General features: G+C 35.6%; 3 protein-coding genes across 3 annotated transcripts; 2 read left to right on the forward strand and 1 right to left on the reverse strand.

Annotated features, from left to right (window-relative positions):
* Positions 1–946: 946 nt before the first annotated feature.
* On the reverse strand, positions 947–3,873 carry LOC121734332. Its single transcript, XM_042124865.1, has 3 exons — positions 3,563–3,873; positions 3,138–3,347; positions 947–2,900 (listed from the first exon to the last, which is right to left on the reverse strand). Exons 1-3 carry the CDS (start codon positions 3,869–3,871, stop codon positions 948–950), a joined length of 2,472 nt encoding a protein of 823 aa, XP_041980799.1. The 5' UTR covers positions 3,872–3,873; the 3' UTR covers position 947.
* A 488-nt stretch (positions 3,874–4,361) lies between these two features.
* Positions 4,362–13,366, forward strand: LOC121734428 (serine protease Hayan-like). Its single transcript, XM_042125038.1, has 9 exons — positions 4,362–4,805; positions 4,880–4,938; positions 5,215–5,256; positions 10,722–10,888; positions 10,954–10,957; positions 11,198–11,368; positions 11,718–11,937; positions 12,318–12,481; positions 13,118–13,366. The coding sequence occupies exons 1-9, from the start codon at positions 4,766–4,768 to the stop codon at positions 13,343–13,345; spliced, it is 1,095 nt and encodes a 364-aa protein (XP_041980972.1). The 5' UTR covers positions 4,362–4,765; the 3' UTR covers positions 13,346–13,366.
* Positions 13,367–18,378: 5,012 nt separating this feature from the next.
* LOC121734335 (serine protease snake-like) lies at positions 18,379–23,552 on the forward strand. Its single transcript, XM_042124868.1, has 10 exons — positions 18,379–18,434; positions 18,975–19,012; positions 19,697–19,738; positions 19,833–19,974; positions 20,177–20,239; positions 20,597–20,688; positions 21,139–21,315; positions 21,604–21,823; positions 22,217–22,380; positions 23,362–23,552. Exons 1-10 carry the CDS (start codon positions 18,404–18,406, stop codon positions 23,548–23,550), a joined length of 1,158 nt encoding a protein of 385 aa, XP_041980802.1. The 5' UTR covers positions 18,379–18,403; the 3' UTR covers positions 23,551–23,552.
* The last annotated feature ends 503 nt before the right edge of the window (positions 23,553–24,055 follow it).

Raw genomic sequence — 24,055 nt, forward strand, 5'->3', positions numbered from 1 at the left:
GTTTTATCGAATTTAACCCGTATATTAAATATATATGTTATAATATATATATAACTCAGTCAGATGCAGTCAGTTTATCGCGCGGGAACCGTACAATTTTCCGGGAAAAAAAACCTTTGTCCTTTCTCGGGACTCGAAGTATCTTTCGGTTGGTCGGTTCAGCAGTTTGAGCTTGAAAAGGTAACAGACAGACAGATACACTTTCGCATTTAAAATATTAGTATAGTATGGATAAGTAATGAAGTACCTAAGGACTTACTAAAAAGATTTGATTCAAAGGAGATCGAAACAATTACATACAATTCTGGGCCTTGTATGTAAAGACATGAAAATGGTGTGAATTAAAAGGTTCAAAATTAAGAGATCCTTGCTGAAAATTCTATAGATATTGACAATCTGAAAGCTGAGATATTCGAGGTTTAGTAAAAGTGAGGTTATGTTGAAATCTTTAAGTTTCAGATGAATACATGTAAAATATGTGTTTGTGAACTAATACCGCCACATATTTAATTAAAATAGTACCCTAGATAAACTAATATTATGTTTAGTCAGGTATTTACCTCCGTATTTCACTTAGCGGTTCAGTTGAAAACCGGTGTCATGTGTCCTACATAGGTACATGGCCTAAGCTGAACTGAACCCTTTTTGGACACATCTAGGCACAATTCGTTAAATAATTATACTAGTTTGTCTGCTCCTGTACTGCTTATATTATAATTGTGTCTTGTGTGTGCTGAAAATAATTTTTTTTTTCTTTCTTTCTTCTTCTTTCTTTCTATGTGAAAAATATTTATTACATCTAGTAGATAATGTCTGATCAGAAGTCGATGAAGACTCAAACAAAGACATAGGTAGGTGACAAGTATGGAATTGTAGAGGACCAGGAGGAGTGAACTATGGAATAAAAGTTGTAAAATAAAACCAATTATTTTATTAGAATACCTATTTTATTCCTCTTCAATAATAATTAAAATGTCGTCTAAGAATTGTGCAGGGGGTACAATATTGCGGTACCTTGCCCAGCTAAGGTACCATATAATGGACATTATGTGAGCACAGCAGCCTACTGTTCGTCTACCTACAATACAGTTGCAATAATGCTGTACAATGGCTTCTCTTCCTCTACGAGAGCTGTCGACTAAAATATAAATATAATATGTTTTCCGACTTATATGTCGTGATAATATACGACCCCTGAGTAGCCAAGATGTGTTAGAAGCCGACAACTCTCGAAGTAGGCTATTGGCAACCTCCCTGCACACTTCAATAACAAAACCGTCATTTTGTCTCATATGTTCTCCGTAATATGATCGTGCCTGCTTAATTTGGTATGTACCTAATGAAATTAATATAAGTTCGCTTTCAGAAAGCTGAGGAAAATCGTTTAAATTATCACTATGTACAGTTATTGTTTCAAAATTAGCCCGACGCCTATTATAATTATTACTAATAATAAAACTGGCTAACTCATTTTCTGTATTCATGTACCTTTCTATTTCTTGTATTATTTCTTGAGCATCTTCACGATCAAATATAGGTGGGTGAAACTTATTTAAGAGACAAGCAGCCACCTCAAAATCTTTCATGAAACTTTTACTGGCTATATTAAAATAATTTTGCCGTAACAATTTAAAATCTCTTTTGAATCTGCCATTCACAACTTCAACAACCCAACGGCATATGGTGACTGCTCTTGATTTATTTGCCTCAATAGTTGACAATTGCGTTTCACCCTCCTCCAATGAAGCAGGCACGTAAGTTCTATAACCACACTGGTTCAATAAAGAAATCGAGTCACGGAACCCTCTATCTAATATAAAGGCATCACCTTCCTGGAAATATTCACGTAGAGGCCTTCCATGTTGAAATTCTTTCTTCATTATGTCAGCATCGGATGTTGTGGCTGGGTATGGACCCAAAACATCTATTATATATCCATCCGTACACACTATCAAGAATGGTTTCATAAGATTCCTGTACTTATGCAGGCTGTATGTTTTTTTTTGGTATAAGTAATTGGAACTCTTTTCGACATAGCAATATGTTCCATCAAAAATTGCTATTGGGGTGTCAACTCCCTCAAAGCTTCCAAACAAAGCCTTAGGTATTGCGAGATTTTTCTGTACCAATTGTTGTCTGTTCTGGTGGTTTAAACCAAGATTTCTGGGTACAAAATGCTCAGTAAGTAGTTCTCTTACTTGATAAATCCACTTTTCAAGAGTTGTCCTAGATACTTTTAATAAACTTGCCAACCTTTCATTTGAATCTCCAGTTCTAAGCTTCATGAGATAAGCGGCCAGAGCTACGGCTGCTTTTGAGATTTCTGATAATTCAGGAACTTCAGCAAACATCTGGTTAAACTGCTCTTTATTTAACCCAGTCCATATGTGAACAACATGGTCCTCCATTTCACCAATATTTTCGAATTGAAGTAGTGAAGTACTTTCAACTTCTTTTAGAGACATCATATCATATATATGTCTCTCAGTAAATGTCTGAACATAATTGGATCTCAAACTATCCAGAAAATCCCATGCTTCGATAACCAAATGTTGATCACAAAGACGGTTATTTTCAGGGATGTAATATTTATATTCATTGAACAACATTTTACGAGTAGTAAGTGGTACTCTGTATCTCTCTGTTCTTTGGCATCCTTCAATGAAGCACCTTCTTTCAGTTTCAACGGCTCTCATGTACTCGGACAAAACAATAGAAGGTACTGGTTGGTTGCTGCTAACTCCTACATTTGGAGACACATTAGGAAGATCTGGTTGTTGTGGGTCTACTATTTGAAGAGTGTCTTGTCGGGATGATGTTGATGGGCCTGAGGTCATGTGGACAGAAGCTCTGTCTGCAGCCACCCAACATGTATGACATATGTGACTTGTTGCTTGAATCTGCAAGAGACATACATAATTAGTAATAGCCAAGTGAAATGCTACTTTTTATAATATTCCCAATGTACTTGAACCTAAGAATGGTCATAAAAATATAGCAGGACTTCACTATATGCTTAGGTACATCATGGCCTACCTAATTATATGATAGGGCATCAACCTGTACAATGTAATGAGGCAGGCCATAAATACTTTTGTTTTGATTGCAGTAAAGAATATGTTAATTTATTTACTTACAGTTCGAGGAATAATCCATTCTTTTATGACATTATAAATTCTAGATTCACGAATTGAGTTGGTGTGAAGTGCATGACTAACTCGTGCAGCTAGAGAGCGTCCGCAGCGGAGACAAATGTTGCGGTGTCCTAGTAGTCTTCCCTGGTTAAGAGCCCGTGGGTTTTGAGCCAAATCCCAACACGCTTGACAAACATGGTCATTACTACTTACCTAAAAAAAGGAAAAAATATTACATACATTTTAGTATTCAGTCACTTTAATGATACCTATCCTAAAATGAATATCTCATTATATAGTACAATGACTATGCAGTCTTTAGAATTTTCTTTGCTTTAATCGTAAATAATCTGCATATGCCTTGTAGCTGAATGTATTAATAAGTCTATCAAGGTAGTACCTACATAGGTGAGTTTATATTTACTTACAGACTGAGGTGCAAGCCATTGCCGAATCACTGATAGAATATTTTCATCATTTAATGGTCGTCGCCCTAATGTATTGCAGTGACTAGTTACTATCCCGCAATTCACACAGCGATCCATCGTTTCAACAATATCCAATCCACAAGCTAGCGACAAAATCCAAATTAACAGTTCCAAGTCAAACTTGCAGGCAATCTTCGGTGTCCAATATGAAAGCAAGGGTCGTACAACGTAGACGGGTTCGGAGTCCGTAAGAAACAAAGCAGTGGTCGTTGAAAACATAAAATATTCGGAAAAGCACTCAAAACGCATCGAAAAACACGAAACAAGTAAGACCCAGATAACGGCAAAAGCAATTGTCAATTTCATGTTGCCACAGACTAGATTCTAAATGATTTTGATCGATATGAAATCGATAATCGAAAGGGATGTTTTTAAATAAAATATACTTATATTATACGTTATGTTTTATTGAATTGTAGACATATATGGTGTAGTTTAATATATTTTCTATAAGTTTAATACCTAGTGTGAAGTTTTTATTCTGTAAATAAATAATTGAAATATCATTTTTAATTCGATTAATCGTTAATCGATTATTTCACAAAAACAATTATTTGCATATTTCTCCGCTTGTAGATTGAGAATTTATGTAGATTTTTGGTATTTCATACAAAAAAAAATAACTAATTTTTTAAACCAACTCTGAACTTATTACATTTGGGCCCACCAGTTTCAGTCTCCTTTACTCAGAAATAAAATAAAAAAATATATTTACTGTTTACTATGACATCAGTCAGGTTTGCCATGAACATGACCTGATTTAAATACATCAATAAAATAATAAGGGATTCCCCTGCATTACAATAATTGTGTGTGAACAAAAAACAAGTTTTCTCTCAAACTAGCTCTAGATCAATGAACCGTTAGAACGTGACTATGAAAGTAACATCTGAAAAGTCACAAGTGATTTTATGGGCGTGCTCATCATTGCTCGTTTTGTTACTAAAGGGAAAGACGGTGAGTTGGTGTGGTACGCAATGGAAAGTGTTTGTTCAAAGTGCACAGTGTTTACGTATGTATATGAGATCATGGTACAGTCCCTTAACGATGCATACATAAATATAACTGTTTATTATCCCACATTTTCCTCCTAACTCTCGAGGACACAACGCGTTAAATATTTTTAATTAATAATATAATAAAATGAAATTTTCACTGCTCCTACCGCTTGCTTTAATTTTCGGTAGGATTAACCTTGATATTTAACATATTAATACTTAGTACTTAATTTTTTGCTAATGTTATTTTTGTTTATAGTGTCACAAGTTCATAGTGAAAATAGTACTATTGAAAATAATGGAGTGAGAGATAAAAGGGTAAGATAATTTTCAATTTCATTATATTTCTACTTAAAAGAGTAATTTGAACACAAGAAGAATATACCCATTAAATGTTTTAATGACGTATTTAAGTATAATGTATTAACGATATCAAACATTCATAGTCTGCTTTTAACAGTAGTCTGATTCTACCTCAAGGATTCCACATTGTAATATGTCGAGGCAATGCGATGCATTTATATAAGCTTTTCAAAATTGATATTATCGATTTCGTTTTAAACAAAATGAGTAAAGTTACCATAATTTTTTCAGCAATGGTTTTGGCCCGGTCCTCCAGAAGAAACAACTCCTACGGTATGTACACAGTATTCCCCTTCCCCTCCGGACAGCAAGTCGAGTGCACGCGTTTATAGTATTCGCAATAAAAGTATTTAAATATTATGTAAAATCTAATTTTTACGCCAATAATTCAAAGCAAAATAATAGGAGTGCATAACGGCTCAGGAGTAATCACGACGTGTATCTGTGCTACAGAAGAGTCACAGCTGTGCTACGATCCGCTACGTCTGCTACGAAACGTGACATCGGCTACGTGCCCCTTGCAAGACTTCTATTGAGTTCTGTGAGCCTAGTACTTTTTACCATGCCGCTCAAGCGTACTCCACCGCCCGCAACTCAAGCCCCGTCTCCTAGCCCCTCCACCTCAAGCGTCTTGCTCGCCCAACCGTCTATACCGCTTCAACACGCGGGATCAGACTCCGCGCTAGACAACATCCCACAGCGAAACAAGCGCAAGTTTATGAGCGAAGAGGAAAGTCTTATGACCTCATGCATGGAACAAATGAAGAGAATGTTTGAAAATTTCACAGAATTGCAAGATAAAAAGTTGACAATTATTCAAAATTCTATCATTGAAATTAAACAACAAAATGAAGAGATGATCAGTTCACTTGATTTTTTGGGAAAAAAATATGACGAAATGCGCGAAGAACTAGATAGCTACAAAAGCGAAAATAAAGAAATTTGGAAGTACGTTAATTTTCTTGAAAATAAAATAGATCAGTTGGAAAAGAACATGAAGTCATGCGAGGTCGAAATACGATGCATCCCTAAAACCGCTGACTTAGAAACTAAACAAGAACTACACAAATGCTTCGAAGATATATGTACAACGATAGGGGTGGACATAAACCAAGACAAAATTAAAAATATATACAGAATTAACACTAAAAATCAGTCCAACATGCCAATTATTGTAGATTTTGTTAACACCAAGTATAAACAAGAGTTAATGGCGGGAGTGAAGAAGTTTAATAATCAATTTCCGGCCAACCGACTGAACACCAAGCACCTGCAGATAGATGGCCCTGCTAACCGTATATTCATTTCGGAATCCCTAACTCCTAAAACTAGAAAATTATTCAGAATGGCGCGTGATTTCGCGTCCAAAAATAAATATAAATTCTGCTGGACATTAAATGGAACCGTACACCTAAGAGAAACAGAAGGAGCTAAAATATTAAAAATCTACTCAGAATCGGACCTCAAAATTAACTCCACACACTCAAAATGACTGGCAAGGTTAGCATGCACCAATTGTCTTTTTTTATGTAATAGTTCGTTTTCTATTCTTTATTCATTATACTACATAAGTTTTAGATATAAAATGATTTTAGTTTTACCAAAATATATGAAATTTGTTTTTTTAATGCTTATAATAGCTATAAATTTCGTTATACACTGCCTAGTTATACACAAACCTAGTTTATTTATACAAAAAATTCTACACTTAATATTAATACCTCATGAAATACTGCATTCGACTGTCAATGTAATTGTTTTGAACTACGTTAGTACTTTTCACAAACTAATTTCTGTTGCATTGAAATATACAAAAATTGTACTTCTAACTATTTCAGATCTTATTAGACAGTGTTTATACCAAAGAAGCTTAGTAATAATAATTGTTAAATTCTTGCACTTTTTAACCTTAATATTAATTAATCATGGGCAAACCTTCGCAACTCTTTTGGCACTTCTTGGGCAAAATATGACTAGATGGTCTCGAGTTTATTTAAATAAAAAATTATGTAACTTTCAGATGATGTTTGCGTTCAGTTATTGTAATATTTATTAAAATTCGATAATATTAATAACACTAACATACAAAACGAAATAGACAGAATCAAAGTTTCCGACTCCAATACATGCTCAATAGAGGCCTGCAGGGATCTTTTTATAAAGCACTCAAACTCATTATCTCTATTAACACAGAATATTAGAAGTATCAATGCGAACTTTAATGAATTACAAATTCTGCTATCTAAAACCAATATCCCATGGGATATTGTAATACTTACTGAGTGTCGCTTGCCCCAATGTCCGTTTGTTCCCTCACTAGAAGGATATAGATGTATCACAACCAACCACAATTATCTACAAAATGATGGAGTCACAGTCTATTATAACAAAAACCTCACTATGGCAATACAGGAACCAATATTAACAAATGCAAACTGTCTTGTTCTTACCTTGGATGAAACAGCTATCGTGGCCGTGTATCGTTCACCTTCTGTGTACAACATTCAGGAATTTCTTAACTCTTTGAACCAAATTCTACAAAAATTAAAATCATATAAAACCGTCCTGTTAGTGGGCGACATAAATATTAATATTGCAGACTCATCCACAGATCCCCGTGCAGATGAATATCTTGACATGTTATCAAGTCACGGTATGCTACCAGGCCACACGCTACCTACACGAGGTGGTACATCTTGCCTCGACCACATTATTTTAAAAACCAGGAGACCGGCTGGATGTTACGTAGCGGATACTTCTATAACAGACCACGACAGTGTTATTGCTTTTATTGAAAAATGTGCTCATAAAATCAAAGTTCGTAAAAATAAGGTAGTTACAAACTTTGAAAATCTTGAATCTGACCTCAAACGACAAAACTTTGATCCTGTTTTCCAATCCCTAGACGTTAACCAATCACTTTCAATTTTCGAAAATATAATAAAAACTGCCATTGCTTCCAATTCAATAATTAAAACAATATCTAATCGTAAAAATCTTATAAAACCCTGGATGACACCTGGACTGTTACGGTGCATTAAAACTAGAGATGCCCTACATAAAAAACTTAAAAAAGATATAAATAATGAAATAATTAAAATATCCTATATGAGGTACAGAAACTTTTGCAATAGAATTTTAAAAAATGTTAAAAAAGAGTTTGATAAAAGTCAATTTCACAGTGCAGGTAAAAACAATAGACTAGTATGGAACGCGATTCGAAAAACTACTTTTACCGAGAAAGACAAGAGCGCACCCATGGAACTTCTTAAAAGTAATAGTAAGGAAGACATTAACAAAATTAATTCATATTTTGTTCAAGTAGGCGCAACTCTAGCAAGTAAAATCCAGGAAAAACCCCAACCCACAATTGATGATAGTCCTTCAAACTGTAATTCTCTCTTTTTGTTACCTACCTCAGAAGAAGAAGTGAAATCGATTTTATCTTCATTACGCCCAGACTCTGCTACCGGACATGATGGTATACCAAGTTTTGTACTAAAAAAATTTTCACATATTTTCATTCCCTCCCTAGTCCACATTTTTAACTTGTCCCTTTCAAATGGTGTCTTTCCCGATTCATTTAAGTTAGCTGAAATCATCCCAATCCACAAGAGTGGGTGGGAGAGGTGGGAGCCATCCTTCCTGCGATGTCAAAAATTTTAGAAATACTTTTAAACAATAGACTCATTAGCTTTATAAACAAAAATAAAATTCTCTCCCAATCCCAATACGGTTTTAGAGCAGGTATATCGACTACTGATGCTGTGCATGATTTAACAGATTTTATTGTGAAAGGGTTAGATAAGAAACTCAAAGTTCTTGGCATCTTCTTGGATCTGGCCAAGGCTTTCGACACGGTCTCCATACCCATCCTAGTATCGAAACTCGATAAAATTGGAGTTAGAGGTACCCAACTTACGCTTTTTCATAGCTACCTCACGAACAGACGTCAAAGAGTCAGGATTGGAGAAACTATAAGTGATGAGCTTCCCATTGAATATGGTGTCCCGCAGGGTAGTATCCTGGGCCCAACCCTATTCCTCATTTATATTAATAATCTTTGTAAATTAGCCCTACCTCATGGAAGAATTTTCACCTATGCCGACGATACAGCTCTTCTCTTTCAAACTGACTCATGGGAGGAAACATTTCACGCCGCTCAGCTAGGCCTTAATAAAGTCACAAAGTGGCTTAACAGCAACTACCTTACACTAAACGTAGACAAGACAAACTTTATTTGTTTTTCCCTAACTGGAGCAACGCAACCCCCACCCTGCCTAAATTTAATAGTACATTCGTGTTCTGGAGAATCCACAAAATATGATTGTTCATGCCTGCCTCTAGCGCGCACTGAGAGCGTTAAGTATTTAGGAATTTTAATTGACAATAAAATGTCATTCGATAGCCACATTAGCACTATTGTTAAAAAAGTCCGTAAACTATCATTTTTATTTTATAGAATCAGACACATTTGTGATGAAATTCTCATTAGAAAAATATATCTAGCTCTCGTCCAATCTCTCATTTCCTACTGTATAGTTATTTGGGGTGGCATTCCGAAAACCAAATTGTTGCGCCTAGAAAGATCCCAGAGGTGTATACTAAAAGTAGGTTGGAATTTGCCAAGGCTATACCCGACAACTGAGTTATATAAAAAATGTAGAGTTTTAACCGTACGCCAGTTGTTTATTTTAGGAACTATAATTAAAAAACATACTACTCTAGACTACGACAAGTCACTAAAACAAGCCAATCGCCGAAAATTAAAGATTTGCCCTGTTGATATCTTTAAAACCACTTTTGCACAAAGATTCTTTTGCTTCCTTGGTACATTCTTATACAATAAAATTAATAATATACTTTCAATATATCATGAAAATAAATTAAAATGTAAATTAAAACTAATAACTTGGTTAACAGGTTTAAGTTACGAAGACACGGAAAATGTATTATATCGACAAAAATAAATAACATAAAAAAGATAAAACCGACTTCAAAAATTGTACGTAATAGAGAATTTAAATTCACTATCTCAAAAACTACACCGATTTTGGTGAAACTTGCATCATTCCCTAAGTTGAGCTATTACATACATATCAAATTGATAACCTCATTTTTGTGATGTCGGTTAAATTATCTCATATCCCTAAAATTTTTTACACACTCACACACACGCACACGCACACACACACACACACACACACACACACACACACACACACACACATAGTTAAGTTAAATGTAAGAATAAATTGCTATAGAATATAATAATATTATTAGTTGTTACTTTGTTACTCCTTTGTTTGTGAGGGGGGGCCTGGGGTACCAATATACAGGCCTTGGCTTAGTTTGGGCTCCATGTCTCCCACAAATTGCATAATATGTAATTTTTTGGGAGAAATAAACTTATTATTAAACTTATTATTATTAGTATTTTGTGGTCAAAATATTTTATGTATTTTACTTATCTCAGACAAAGATTTTTCTTCAAAACGAATTTTTTGAAATGTCGTCTATTATATTCTGATTATAATACATATCTCACAATTATTAATATAACAATTATCATATTTTTAATTTTGGTAGGTTTGGTAGTAAAGAAAGTTGTTGAATAAAATTCAAACCACCTCTCAAAGTAAATATTAGTAGGTTCTCATTTTATATTCGAAATCATTTGCTATGCGGGTAATTTTATTCCTTACTTTCTTTATACATACTAAAAATTCTAATTTCAGTTCGTTCTTTACAAGGCTACAACCCAGAAACCTAAACCCCAAAAACCTACAAATAATCAAAACTCTAAACTGACCGACCCATGTGCGATAGTCGAACCGGTCAAGCCAAATTTTTCTAAGCCAGGAAGAAGAATCAGCGAAGAAAGTAAGTTTAAGACTTTCTTAATGTAAGCTGTTTTTTTTACAAAATCTTACTTTTTAATGGACGCTTATTTTCTTACTTATCTTCTAGATCTGTGAGTACTTAAGACGTAAGGTTTATTGAAATACAGCTTACAAGTAAAAACTTAAGAGATACTGGCCTGTATACAGCCTAAGCTAATAAAAACTTGTTGAAAACTTTTGTTCGACGTTTGACTACGTTTCTACTTTCTGTCAATATTCTGATATGACGTGTGTGTATGAATATTTACTGTATGTGCTAGTGGCGCCCTCTACTCTGAACTTTGCTTAATATTCCTGATTCTATAATTCAGGCTGCGATTGGTTGGCAAACAATATTTGGTGGTTGGACGTTCAAATGTGGTGCAACGATCATAAGCCCAAGGTTCTTGGTGACTGCCGCTCACTGCACTAAGTCCAAGCCGCATAGGATCCTTCAGAACACTGTCCCAGAGATTGTCAGACTTGGTGTCGTAAATTTAAAGGTACACTATCTTTTAAGTAAAAAAAAAATATCTTTGCACTTGCAATAGACACTGAGCTACAGGGGGGTCAAGCTCGCGGTCTATTGCTGGAACTTGATAATATTGATAACTTGGTTTGATAATAAAGAAACAATAAAAAACGTTATGTATGTATATTTAATAGTACGTTCATGATCATTTTTCAGAAATTATAATTAATCCTAGACTTGATAATATAAAATTTTACAAGTAGCAATGCCACTGATAAAATGTCATGCAATACCAAATTTACACTTTGTAAGGTCTTTTTTATACTCCAATCGTATATTCTACTCCAATCTCTTTATGAAATCAAAATTTTATTTTCTAGCATTTTCCCAACAACGATGCTGTAGATGTGAATATTTCTAGAATAATGAAATATCCGAAGTACAAATCACCCAGAAAATACTTTGATATAGCGTTATTGGAATTGCAAGAAGAAGTGAAATTTGGTGCTGCGATTCAACCAGCATGTCTTTGGAGTAAGTCAAGCACCAAAGAATTAGGGAAAAGAGTTGTCGCGTCAGGCTGGGGGATCACTAATGTTGGTAAGACTTTAATAACTAATTCTAAGTGATTAATATATCTGCTTACAAAAGAGACTGAATGACACAAATATTTTTCAAGATTTTGTGTAACCTTAAAAATAATGCTAATAACCTAAGAGCCAGTGATATTCAGGATACCTGTAGGAATCTCGTCATCTACTGTCAGATCTTTATGACAGTTACTGAAACTTTCAGCTTGTATAAAATGATGAAAGTTCGGCTGTCGTTGGCTCTTGCTCTTATTAAAGTACTAATGCCTAACGGTACTCTTTTACCAGTCGTAATTAGTTATAAAGTATTTATGCAAGACATAAAGATGATAAAGAAATACTAAATCCCAAAATCAAAATGATAATAATATCCTACTTTATCCTTTTCAGACAAAAGAAGTCCATCTTCGTTACTGCGTACAGTGAATCTCCTCATGATTAATGAAGAGTTGTGTGAACACCTGCTCAAGCCATTCGCCAATAGACATTGGTCCAAGCTGGCTGATCATCAGCTCTGTGCCGGGGAACTAGCAGGTGGACTAGACGCTTGTCAGGTAATCTCAACTTTTGTAATGTACTATCAGAGAAGTTGATTCCTAGGCAGATGGCGGCCTAACCTAACCTAAGTAATTTGGTCGCGTTAAGTCAAACCCATCCGCGATCACAGCTAACATTAAATTGACATAAGCCGACCACATGACGTAGGAGTCAACTGCCTAGGAATTTCCTCGATGGTGTTAGATGACGGCTGCAACTCCGTTGCGCCAAAATTCGTTTCTCGTGCGAGATTTTTTCCGGGATAAGAAGTATACGATATCTTGTCCCGGGTCTCAAAGTATCTCCGTAACCCAAAATCCAGCAAAATCGGTTTAGCGGTTTGGGCGTGAAGAGGTAACAGACAGACAGATACACTTTCGCGTTTTTATAATAATATGAATGGATGGATGATATTATAATGGAGGGGCCATGTAGCAAAATCTGGCACGTTGCACAATATGTCATATCAGAATATTTAACACATAACAGAAACGAATATAACGTTGTCAAACGTCGAACAAAACTTTTGGTTTTAGTCAGTGCTGGTGCTACGGTCTAGCATGAAAACATTGCAGTAATATATCTTATCCTTATTTTCCAGAGAGTATCTTTTGAAACATAAAACAAAAAATGACCAGAAATTTTCTTTACAGGGCGATTCTGGTGGGCCATTGCAAGTACAGATGGATAATAATCAGCACAAAATGTACTATCTGATCGGGGTGACATCTTTCGGCTATAGCTGTGGCCTCCCAAATGTCCCCGGACTATATACGAGAGTAGCTAGTTTTATAGACTGGATAGAAGATAATGTTTGGAAGGAAGATATTGATAGACTTAGCAGAAATACCTCAACACTAATTTCAAAACCCATAAGATAAGGAAAGTAATTATTTGTACACCCTTTTGATTACCTTGCCAATTTCTAAGAAATATTATTATAGTATTTATCTGACTTAGGCCCGATTCGACCAAACTTGAAGTTACACGAGTGTGACTATACTGAGAATAATTTTACTCCTTCAATTTACTCCAGGATATCTTCGTTTGCGTTTTACCAAGTTACTCGAAGAGTATAAAATATGAAATATATACTCCCGTGTAATCCAAGAATAAGGTTATTACACGGGAGTAAATATTTACACGGGCTATTTTGGTGGAGTAAATATTAAACTGAGAATAGTTGCACAACAGGGTTCAACTGTCACGGTCGGTGTCATTGTGAACTATAATTGACATTTTATTTCATACTCTTTGAGTAACTTGGTAAAATGCAAACGATAATACCCTAGAGTAAATTAAAGGAGTAAAATTATTCTCATGATAGTTATACTCGTGTAACTTCAAGTTTGGTCGAATCGGGCCTTATTACAAATAATTGCAATAATATGTGTGTTTGATTTTTTTGTATACGTACCTAAACTAAAACTTACTGCCACACTCAGAGACATTAAGTATCCACTACACTCACATTTATCGATAGCATCATCATAAGCACAACACTAGTGGAAAATTCTAGAAGGCGGCACTCGCTTATGACGTCAAAAGCCGTCGTCTTTTTCCGACCGTGGCGCAGGGTGTACAGACAACATTCGTTTCTTAACATAGGGATGGGAATTGTCAATTCAATCACTGAAATTTTTATACTATATTTATTATAAATTAAGTAAAACAAACACGTTTATTTGTTTAGTAACCATTGCTTTATTTGTTTTATAATAAACTAGATGATGCCCGCAACTTCGTTGCGCCAAAACTCGTTTATGGCGCGGGAACCGTACATTTTTTCGGAACAAAAAGTATCCTATGTCCTTTACCGGGACAAGGTAACAGATAGACAGACAGACAGACACACTTTCGCATTTATAATATTATAGTATGGAAGTATGGATTAGGTAGTAAAAACAGAAATGTTTTAATTTATGTGGATTTTTGTATTAACTGTAAATCATTGCTTATGTCCCGTCCCTACTGTCGGATTTTCCGACTCGGGCGTTGGACATCAATACACTTTTCTAAGAATATTTTCGGTAATTTATTTAACTTTAGACATTATTTTTAGGTCTTCTAATTAAGAAACTAAAATGTAATCAATTGTAAATGATTACTTCGTTAACTATTTACCAAGTATAAACATTATTTTAATATAATACAGTGCTATCAAACAAAAAAGGCAGATTAACCGAGTAGTGGTTCTGGTCGTAAATATGCGACCTTGGCGAAATGGGCACGAAAATATTTGTCGGATTATGCGGACCTTGGCGGCTAAAGGGTTAATGACGATGAAACATAGAGTTTGACAGATATTGTTATCCGCTTAAGGCTTATGTCAAAATATTAATTTACAGTTAATGTAAGTAATTAATATTATTCTGAGTGTGGCAGTTAGACATGCCAGGCTGGTTTCGAAACCAGTAGATTATCATGCAGAACATCAACTTTTAATAAAAGTTTTATCAGATTTGGAAATAAAGATTTCATTCCATTTCATGGGAACACAATTCCCTGACCTTGGTTTAGTGATTTTAAATACTTAAATGGCTGAGTAAAATTAACGTTTGCCAACCTTTCAGTATTTGCTAACCTTTTACATAATATTTTAGTAAGAGCAAATTTTATTACATCTTCTGATGATAAGATAATCGTGCGACAGAATTGTTTCTAAGGCTTGATTTTTTTTTAAATGAAATAAGGGGGCAAACGAGCAAACGGGTCACCTGATGGAAAGCAACTTCCGTCGCCCATGGACACTCGCAGCATCAGAAGAGCTGCAAGTGCGTTGCCGGCCTTTTAAGAGGGAATAGGGTAGGGGAGGGTAGGGAAGGGAAGGGAATAGGGGAAGGTAGGGAAGGGAATAGGGTAGGGGATTGGGCCTCCGGTAAACTCACTCACTCGGCGAAACACAGCGCTAGCGCTGTTTCACGCCGGTTTTCTGTGAGAACGTGGTATTTCTCCGGTCGAGCCGGCCCATTCGTGCCGAAGCATGGCTCTCCCACGTATATTTTTATTATGCATCCGACCTACACAACGAGACTAGAAGCAATTGTACAATGTAACGATTTATTAATATAGCGGCGCGGAAGCGTCACATGTTACATAGGCGCTAATTTATAAAATGTATTATCTTTATTGTAGTAATCGGGAGCCCTAGATTTTTTTTTATTATTATCAAGCTATTTTTTTGTGAGTATCTTCATTTTGATAAGACAAACAACATTTTTATTTACGAAAAATCTTGAAAGTGGTAGCTAACAGAAATAGAAAGGATTTCATACTTTGACTTGATGTTCCTAAAAATATGGATTGTTCTATTTTGTAGTTAGTAACATTGTCCTACAAATAATACAGTCCATATTTTAGGACCATCAATTCAAAGTATGAAATCCTTTTATCTCTGTTAGCTACCTCTTTCGAGATTTTTCGCAAATAAAAATGTTGTTCGTCTTATCAAAATGAAACTACTCACAAAAATTAGCTTGATAGTAATCAAAAAAAGTTGTTCTAGGGCTCCCGTACCAGACCATATTATATATAGGCTACATTAATATGGCTAGGCTAATGGCTAGACTTAATACCCCGAAGGTCACTGGGAATAACATACTTAATATAGGGTGCGTCATACTTGTCGACCTCTAATTGACAATGACATATACGCGCCCCTGCGACCGAGCGGTTAGGCTGAAGTTTCTAAACCAGCGGGAAGCGGGGCGGGAGCGGTGCGACGCGTGACAATATATATATATTTTTTATGGACATGCCCGAAAAACCGAGCGGTCGGTGCGCCCGCGCCGCGTGGGCCGTGGCGTACTAGACGGCTTATCCATATAATTCTATACGTTGTCATGCGCCGCTCTCGTCCCGCTGCCCGCTGGTTTCGAGACTTCAGCCTTAGGCTGCTGCGCCACGAGATCACATTTCACAAGCTATTATCGCGCTAATATAATACACATTATTACTTGTTATCTCGTGGTGTAGCGGCCAAACCGCTCGATCGCACGGGCGTCTAAATCGAGCCTTAGGTTTTAGTTCCCTCCAAGCTAGTACAGTCGCGCGTTAATGACATTTTGCTAAACCAGTATAATAAATCCATACTAATATTATAAATGCGAAAGTATCTCTGTCTGTCTGTCTGTCTGTCTGTCTGTCTGTCTGTCTTGCTTTCACGCCAAAACTACTGAACCGATTGCAATGAAATTTTGTATACAGTTATTCTAGAGTCTGAGAAAGGACATAGGCTACATTTTGATGTGGGAAAATATCTTATTTCCATGAAAATTTCGATGAAAATGAATTCGCATTGCGCGTGGCCAGCGCTCATCCCGGGGGTCCTGGGTTCGAGTCCCGCAGGCGGAACAAAAAGTTTTCAATGTTCCTGGGTCTTGGATGTGTATTAAAATAAAATTTCAAAAATCTTAAACATATTTTATGTATAATATTATAAAAAATCCAGAAATATATCGATGCAATGAACATTTTAGTTCTAATACGATTCAACAGATGGCGTTTTATTTTTTACTTTATTGTAACATAGAACTAATCATACTTATTAGTTAGTATGTTTTTGTTTATAGTTTTTAATACGTTAGAATATTATGTTTAATAATATAATCACTTGGTATAATAATAATCAATCTATCTTATCTTATAGAACTCCTACTGCATTTCTAATATATGTGACAAGTTGACAACAGAGGGCGCTCTAAAATAAAGGAGTTCGAGTGTACCGTGTTGGCCTATATTCCATCCAGAAAATATATCAATGCAATCAACATTTTAATTCTAATATATGAAAACAGATGGCGTTTTATTTTGTAACTAGCTGTTGCCCGCGACTTCGTCCGCGTGGACTTCAGTTTATAGCGCGAGATGTCAACAAAATTGGTGTCAAAAGCTTTTATAAAAAAACCCTGGTACCCCTTAAATCAATACAGCTGTGCAGTGTGCACACAATAAGTATTTCATTTTTTTATATTAAACTTTATATTTTATGCCAAATTTTAAAGCTTATTTAGCCCTCCAATTACACAACTTTACCCATAAACTATTTATCATTGATAGATTTAAGGTCACGTCACTGCACAGATAAAGTACTGAGTTATTTAATATCGTAGAATAGATATAACAATCGAAAAAAATCGAAACCTAAATGTAAGATGATACCACGTCTTATAGAAAGACTTTTGAGCAAGCGTCAGCGCGATGTAGAAGACGCACGGCGCCATCTATTATGAATTGTTGGAACTAACTTAATTTGAACAAATTTACGCATTTTCACCCCCTTACAACCCTTTTTTCCAGTAAAAAAGTAGCCTATGTCCTTTCTCAGGCTTTAGACTATCTGTATACAAAATTTCATTACAATCGGTTCGGAAATTTGGCGTTGGCGTGAAAGCGAGACTGACAGACATACAGACAGACAGAGATACTTTTGGCGTTTGGCGTGAAAGCGAGACTGACAGACAGACAAACAGAGATACTTTCGCATTTATAATATTAGTATAGATTATGTGCACACTGCACAGCTGTTTTTGGGTATTTTGATTAATTAAGGGCCGCGCTACACCGGAATGGCAGCGGCGAGGCGAGCACTTTCAGCGCTGCCATTCCGGTGTAGCGCGGCCCTTAGAGGGGTACCACTTACCAGGGGTTTAAAAAGTTTTTAAATTTGACACAAATTTTGTTGACACCGCGCGCTATTAACTAAAGTCCACGCAGACGAAGTCGCGGGCAACAGCTAGTAATATTATAATTATACTTTTGCAGTAAACAGGTTTTATTTATGACTCAACCGAACATAATATTATTCTCAATAAGTATCGCAGGTCACTTATCTCGCGATAAAATATGCTAAAACAAATAAGTGTGCTTTGAAATAATATGTTGTTATAGTGTTTTTACTTCAGTCAAATTTTTTGATTGAAGTAAAAAGGAAGGAAAAAATGTATACGTACACAATAATTGCATTTATATGTAAGTATTCAAAGAGTAATTTTAGATTAAATTATTTCCTAAAGTAGCAAATTCTGTTATATTTTAATTGCAACCCTGATAGCATAATATTATTAATTAAATTCGGAAATGTTATCAGAAGTACTTCTTGCATGTCACGACTTAAAATCATAATAATAATGATTTTCGTAAATAAAATAACACACAAGGTAATTTTATTTTAAAAATCAATGATAATAATAATAATTGACATAATATTGTCATGACATCACCTTTGTCCACACTGTGCCTTTTTCTGTTCGTCAAGGGCATGCGTTATAGCGCAGTCAACAGCGAACGTGAGGCATGCCCGCCACGCATGCCCTCTGACCGTATCCAAAAAACAAAAATGACAATGTTGGCGTTGCATTCGTTGACGAATTTAATTATTGAATGCGCCAAAACGAAAGTTGAAATAAAGAAGATGACGAAAATTGAAGACGAAAGCGCATAGTGTGGACATAGCTATTATGACTTTTATTAGTCATCAAAAGTTAATCAGTGTCGTCTATTACATTACAGTTGCCGCAAGTATTGCAGATACAACGAGATTAAAAAGAGTATGTTAAGTATCTAAAAGCTGTTTTGTTATGTTAGTACATAACTTCAAATTCTTTATATTAACTAACTAGATGATTCGGTAAACTTTTTTTTTTATGAAATAAGGGGGCAAACGAGCAAACGGGTCACCTGATGGAAAGCAACTTCCGTCGCCCATGGACACTCGCAGCATCAGAAGAGCTGCAAGTGCGTTGCCGACCTTTTAAGAGGGAATAGGGTAATAGGGGAGGGTAAGGAAGGGAAGGGAAGGGAATAGTTGAGGGTAGGGAAGGGAATAGGGTAGGGGTTAGGGGATTGGGCCTCCGGTAAACTCACTCACTCGGCGAAACACAGCGCAAGCGCTGTTTCACGCCGGTTTTCTGTGAGAACGTGGTATTTATCCGGTCGAGCCGGCCCATTCGTGCCGAAGCATGGCTCTCCCACGTATAAATGTAAATCTTCTAATGTAAATCTTTCCTGGACTTTCGAGAATATTTCAAGACTTAAATTTGCCGAATCGGTCCAGCTGTTCTCTAGATTTAGTGAAGCTACCAAAATAAAAAAAAATCAATATAATAATATAATATGATTTTGGAAAATATCATATTTCGCAATTTTAGAAATCAAATGTAGGGTAATTTATTACGATTAGTATTATATGCGATAATTTAAATTATTTTTAGCACGAGATTTATTATTTTCAGCACGATCAAACATGGATATGGCCAAAAGAAACAGACGAAAAGGTAAAATAAGAATATAACTACAGAAGTTAGATATTATTATAATGTTACACTTTACAATGACACTGTTGATGATAATACTTTTTATCGTACGCAGGAGAGTACAAACTCGACTGATGGTATTCAAACTTTTATTGAAGTAACAAAGCCCAATCCAAATGAACTAGAAAACCCATGTACACGTCTTCCACCTGAAAAACCTAATTTTAAGAAGCCTGGACGAAGAATCAGTGAAACAAGTAAGTTATCACAACCTGTTTTTATAATATCTAAGTCATTGACAGACAAAAGTGATAGTATTTTACAAACTAAATCATACATTTCAAATATTAATCTTTTCGATACCAGTCATCCCGAAAACGTAAACCTTATTCAACATAACTTCCTTTTCTAAACACAAACTACTGTTTGAATAAAAAAATATAACATTACAACTTTCAGAATGCATGGAATATTTATGGGATACTAAGGCCAGGGTGATTATAGAAAAGAATGGTGCAGACTGTAAGTCATTTTTTTTAAATAATAAAGCATCGTATATCTTGCAAAGAGAGACAGAAAACTGATGAGATGATTTTCGGCAAGTAGCTTTCCAGCTATACCTGGCATAGAGCAATATTATATGTAAACTGACATGCAGCGACCACATAACCCAAATGTGGTCGCTGGTGACATGTAAACGAATGGAAAATACTGGAGAAAGCCATCACCATACAGCATTTAGACTAAACTTTTCACAATATTATTATTTATAACGATAAATGTAACTGAATTTTTATATAGTCTAAATGAAAACTATTAAATAAAAAAAAATGCATTAAAGCACTCTGTATCAAAAATATGACATATGACCTGTTGCAGGTTTAGAATATTTGTTACAACTGCCAGAAGGCCGTCGTCCTTCATTTGCTGTTGGTGGAAGAGATACTATACCAGGAGAATTTCCGCATATGGTAGTAGCCGCTGCTTCAACATTGCTTCTGTATACTCCTAACATTGCTTACATGCATTAAGAGGGCTGCAGTCTCAATAAACCTCGATCGCTGGCGAATACCATCTTCACAAACTAACAATAAAACATTGTAATATTATATTGCCTTTCTGGGGCACCCAGGAACATTTTTAAGAGCTTATGTTGTCTCACTGCTGGGCAAAGGCCTTATAATTATTAAATTATGTAACTTTAATTAAATGAAATTTTTGACATACATTATCTGTAAAACTTTTCATTAAATTGAAGTTCAATCATAATTGAATGTCTCTGAGTGTAGAAATTAGACTACATTAAAATTATACTTTTTTTTTACACTTAATATTATGAAGATGCTTATGTCAAAGAAAAAGCAGCACTATTAACCAAGCTTGCAATGAAAAATAGTATGAAAATATTTTTTATTTACCAGGGTGCTTTAGGATGGAGGACTATTAGTAATACTTGGATTTTCAAATGTGGCAGCTCTTTGATAAGTGAAAAGTACATGTTGACGGCTGCTCATTGTTCAAAATCTCCTCCAGACTCTAATCTTATGAGTACTACTGCGGAAATCGTAAGATTAGGGGACAAGAACATTCTTGATTTTGTGAGTAACCATACTAATATTATATATGCAAAATCCTGTTTGTCTGTCTATCTGTTACCTCTGCACTCCCAAACCGATGAACCAATTTTGCTAAAATTTGTTATGCTGATACGTTAGAGTCCGGAGAAAAAAAATACAAAATACAAAAAATACACAACGGAGTTCCGGGCGTCGTCTATTTAAAGTTAAAACAATAAAACAAGGCCTAAAAATGTTCGCAAGCCTACAACTACTGTAAATAAGTAACCGACATTTCGCAATTTGAATGACAATCAATTTTACTTACAGCCCCCTCGATTGAATGCCCAGATGTTTGACAAGAAGATTCTAAGAATAATAAATTATCCACTTTATAAGAGCCCGAAGAAGTACTACGATATAGCTCTAATAGAGTTAGAGGAGCCGGTATTCTTCACAAAGTACATGATGCCTGCATGCTTGTGGACCAATCCCAGCACAACCAACATCGGCAAGGCTACACTCACTGGATGGGGAGTTATTGAAACAGGTTTAATTATAGTATCGTCACAGTATTACAATATTCCATTATTGTAATACTGTGGTATCGTTATGGAAATAAACATTAGTAACAATGATTTCCTCCTCAGTGACGTTTTTTAGGATAACTAATCGTTTTAAAATACTATCCTCGTATCTCAGAGTACAGATTTGTTCTGTATTCTGAGCTTCGTATTTGAAACGATTAGTAATCCTATGATTGCTAATAATAAAAACGTTATCTTCCCCTTTGAGTAGTATTTGATTTTATTATTATTTTAGTTGGCAATTCTCATAATTAATTGTTTTTATTACTTCGCTTAGTTTATCACATCTTTTTGTAGCTAGCATAATTATAATTAGTCTTGAAATATCACAATATGTTAGTGTTTTTTATGTGTAGTTAACAAAACAACGTCTCCTGAGCTCCAGGCGGCAGTTGTGGATGTGCTGGACTCGAGTGTGTGTGACGAACTGCTGAAGAACCACTGCAACAGGCATTGGTGCGGGATGCAGGAGCACCAGGTCTGTGCTGGGAAGCTGGCTGGCGGAGTTGATGCTTGTCAGGTTGGTTAATAGTTAAAAAAATTGATGAGAGATTAATGAAATAAACAATATGAATATTAAAGAGTAGATGAAGTGAAGCATTTCTTCTTAGGTAATGTTCAACTCTGATTGAAGGTTATTGGATTATAAATAATAGTTATGTTAATATAATTGGGATCCTTAGGCGTCCATTACACGCTCATGCAAGCGACAGTCAATTCCGTCAATCATGAATTATGTTTGACTGATGGTGACTGATGGACTGACGAATGGTATTAGACGGTCACTCAATTCTCTTCAGTTTTATGTCAGTCAAAGTCAAAATATTCGGTATACGTTTTCTACTTTTTTTCCTATTTTGTCAGATGTGACAACACTCACTCAAAATTCGTGACTGATGGTGGCATGAAGCAAAAATCAAAATATTCCGATTTTCGTCAATCAACTTCATGCAACCGTCTGTCACGCTCTTACACGCTAGGTTATCTATCAGTTACAACATGAGTGTGGTAAAACTGACAGCAAAACCTACCGTGTAATGGATGCCTAAGGGTCATTTCAGACCGCAACGCGATGCGTAGATATGCATTTCTAAATTAGTACTGAATTAACAGATTTCAATTTCATGAGACGTCTTGCAAATCTGTCAATTTAGTACAAATTTAGAAATGCATCTACGCATCGCGTTGCGGTCTGAATTGACCCCTAGAAGAAGATCTTCTTTAGGCCGATGCCCGCAATATTCATATTATGATGATTTCTCTTTCCTTTCTCTAAAGCCTTATATTTCCTATCTGAAGTCCTTTTCAATTCTGATGAAAGGTTATTGAATTATATACTTTAATAGTTGTTTACAACTATTTAAATAGAGGAGATCTTCTAAGGCTCCCAACTATAAAGTTGATCTCTCCGAGCCACGATGTGACTCGGCCAGGTCGATGCCCGCAGATATTTCTTCTTTCTAATGCCTACTCATAATATTCCCTATATCTTTTTTTTCAGGGTGATTCAGGTGGACCTTTACAAGTAAAAATCCCGCTCCCAGCGTCGACGAATCAGTCCATGCATTATGTCATCGGCGTAACATCATTCGGTATCGGCTGCGCGAGGGAGAATCTCCCAGGCATCTACACCAGAGTGTCCAGTTTTGTTGACTGGATCGAAAGTGTCGTTTGGCCTGATGACTTGTAAAATGTGTAAAATTAATATATTTTTTTAAAACCCCACGATTTTTGGGAGGGTGAGAAGGGAGGAGGGTTACCACCGTATCACCCCCACCTTCAGGAATACTAACGCTTTGGAGAAATTCGCATTTAAACCCAAACCCAAACCCTCCCTACTCAACCCATCTCACCACCAAAATCGCAGGGGCTTAGGATGAAGCCAAACGAGCGTAATTTGTGAGTTGTGAGTCGCAGAATTTCGGCTGGCAGAAATTCTGCTGCATTCAGTTTCATACAAAAGTCCTGTTTGATTCACACGAGCGTAATTTTGGAGTCATGATTTGTATAAAAATATATTTACGCGACTGAAATTCTGCAACTCACGACTCACAAAATTACGCTCGTCTGGCTTCACCCTTATTCTAAACTTTAGCTTTCTCAACTTTAAAATGTTACTTTTGATGTGAAACTTCTTTAAGCACCTACGAATAATAAAAACTATTTATTATTCGTAGTTAAGCGCACTGAGAGTG

Source organism: Aricia agestis, chromosome 15, assembly GCF_905147365.1.
Source record: "Aricia agestis chromosome 15, ilAriAges1.1, whole genome shotgun sequence".
Taxonomy (NCBI): Eukaryota; Metazoa; Arthropoda; class Insecta; order Lepidoptera; family Lycaenidae; genus Aricia; species Aricia agestis.

What these genes read in the sequence shown, in the direction of transcription:
- LOC121734335 (XM_042124868.1), top strand. Translation starts at nt 18,404, where the DNA reads ATGTATACGTACACAATAATTGCATTTATAT. An exon ending in ACGAAGAATCAGTGAAACAA is followed by an intron (nt 19,975 to 20,176) that starts GTAAGTTATCAC and finishes TACAACTTTCAG; the next exon opens with AATGCATGGAATATTTATGG. An exon ending in GCGGAGTTGATGCTTGTCAG is followed by an intron (nt 22,381 to 23,361) that starts GTTGGTTAATAG and finishes CTTTTTTTTCAG; the next exon opens with GGTGATTCAGGTGGACCTTT.
- LOC121734332 (XM_042124865.1), bottom strand. Translation starts at nt 3,871, where the DNA reads ATGCGTTTTGAGTGCTTTTCCGAATATTTTATGTTTTCAACGACCACT. An exon ending in AATGGCTTGCACCTCAGTCT is followed by an intron (nt 3,348 to 3,562) that starts GTAAGTAAATAT and finishes TCCTTTTTTTAG; the next exon opens with GTAAGTAGTAATGACCATGT. An exon ending in AATGGATTATTCCTCGAACT is followed by an intron (nt 2,901 to 3,137) that starts GTAAGTAAATAA and finishes TGTCTCTTGCAG; the next exon opens with ATTCAAGCAACAAGTCACAT.
- LOC121734428 (XM_042125038.1), top strand. Translation starts at nt 4,766, where the DNA reads ATGAAATTTTCACTGCTCCTACCGCTTGCTTTAATTTTCG. An exon ending in ACCGCTTGCTTTAATTTTCG is followed by an intron (nt 4,806 to 4,879) that starts GTAGGATTAACC and finishes TTTTGTTTATAG; the next exon opens with TGTCACAAGTTCATAGTGAA. An exon ending in CAGAAGAAACAACTCCTACG is followed by an intron (nt 5,257 to 10,721) that starts GTATGTACACAG and finishes TTCTAATTTCAG; the next exon opens with TTCGTTCTTTACAAGGCTAC.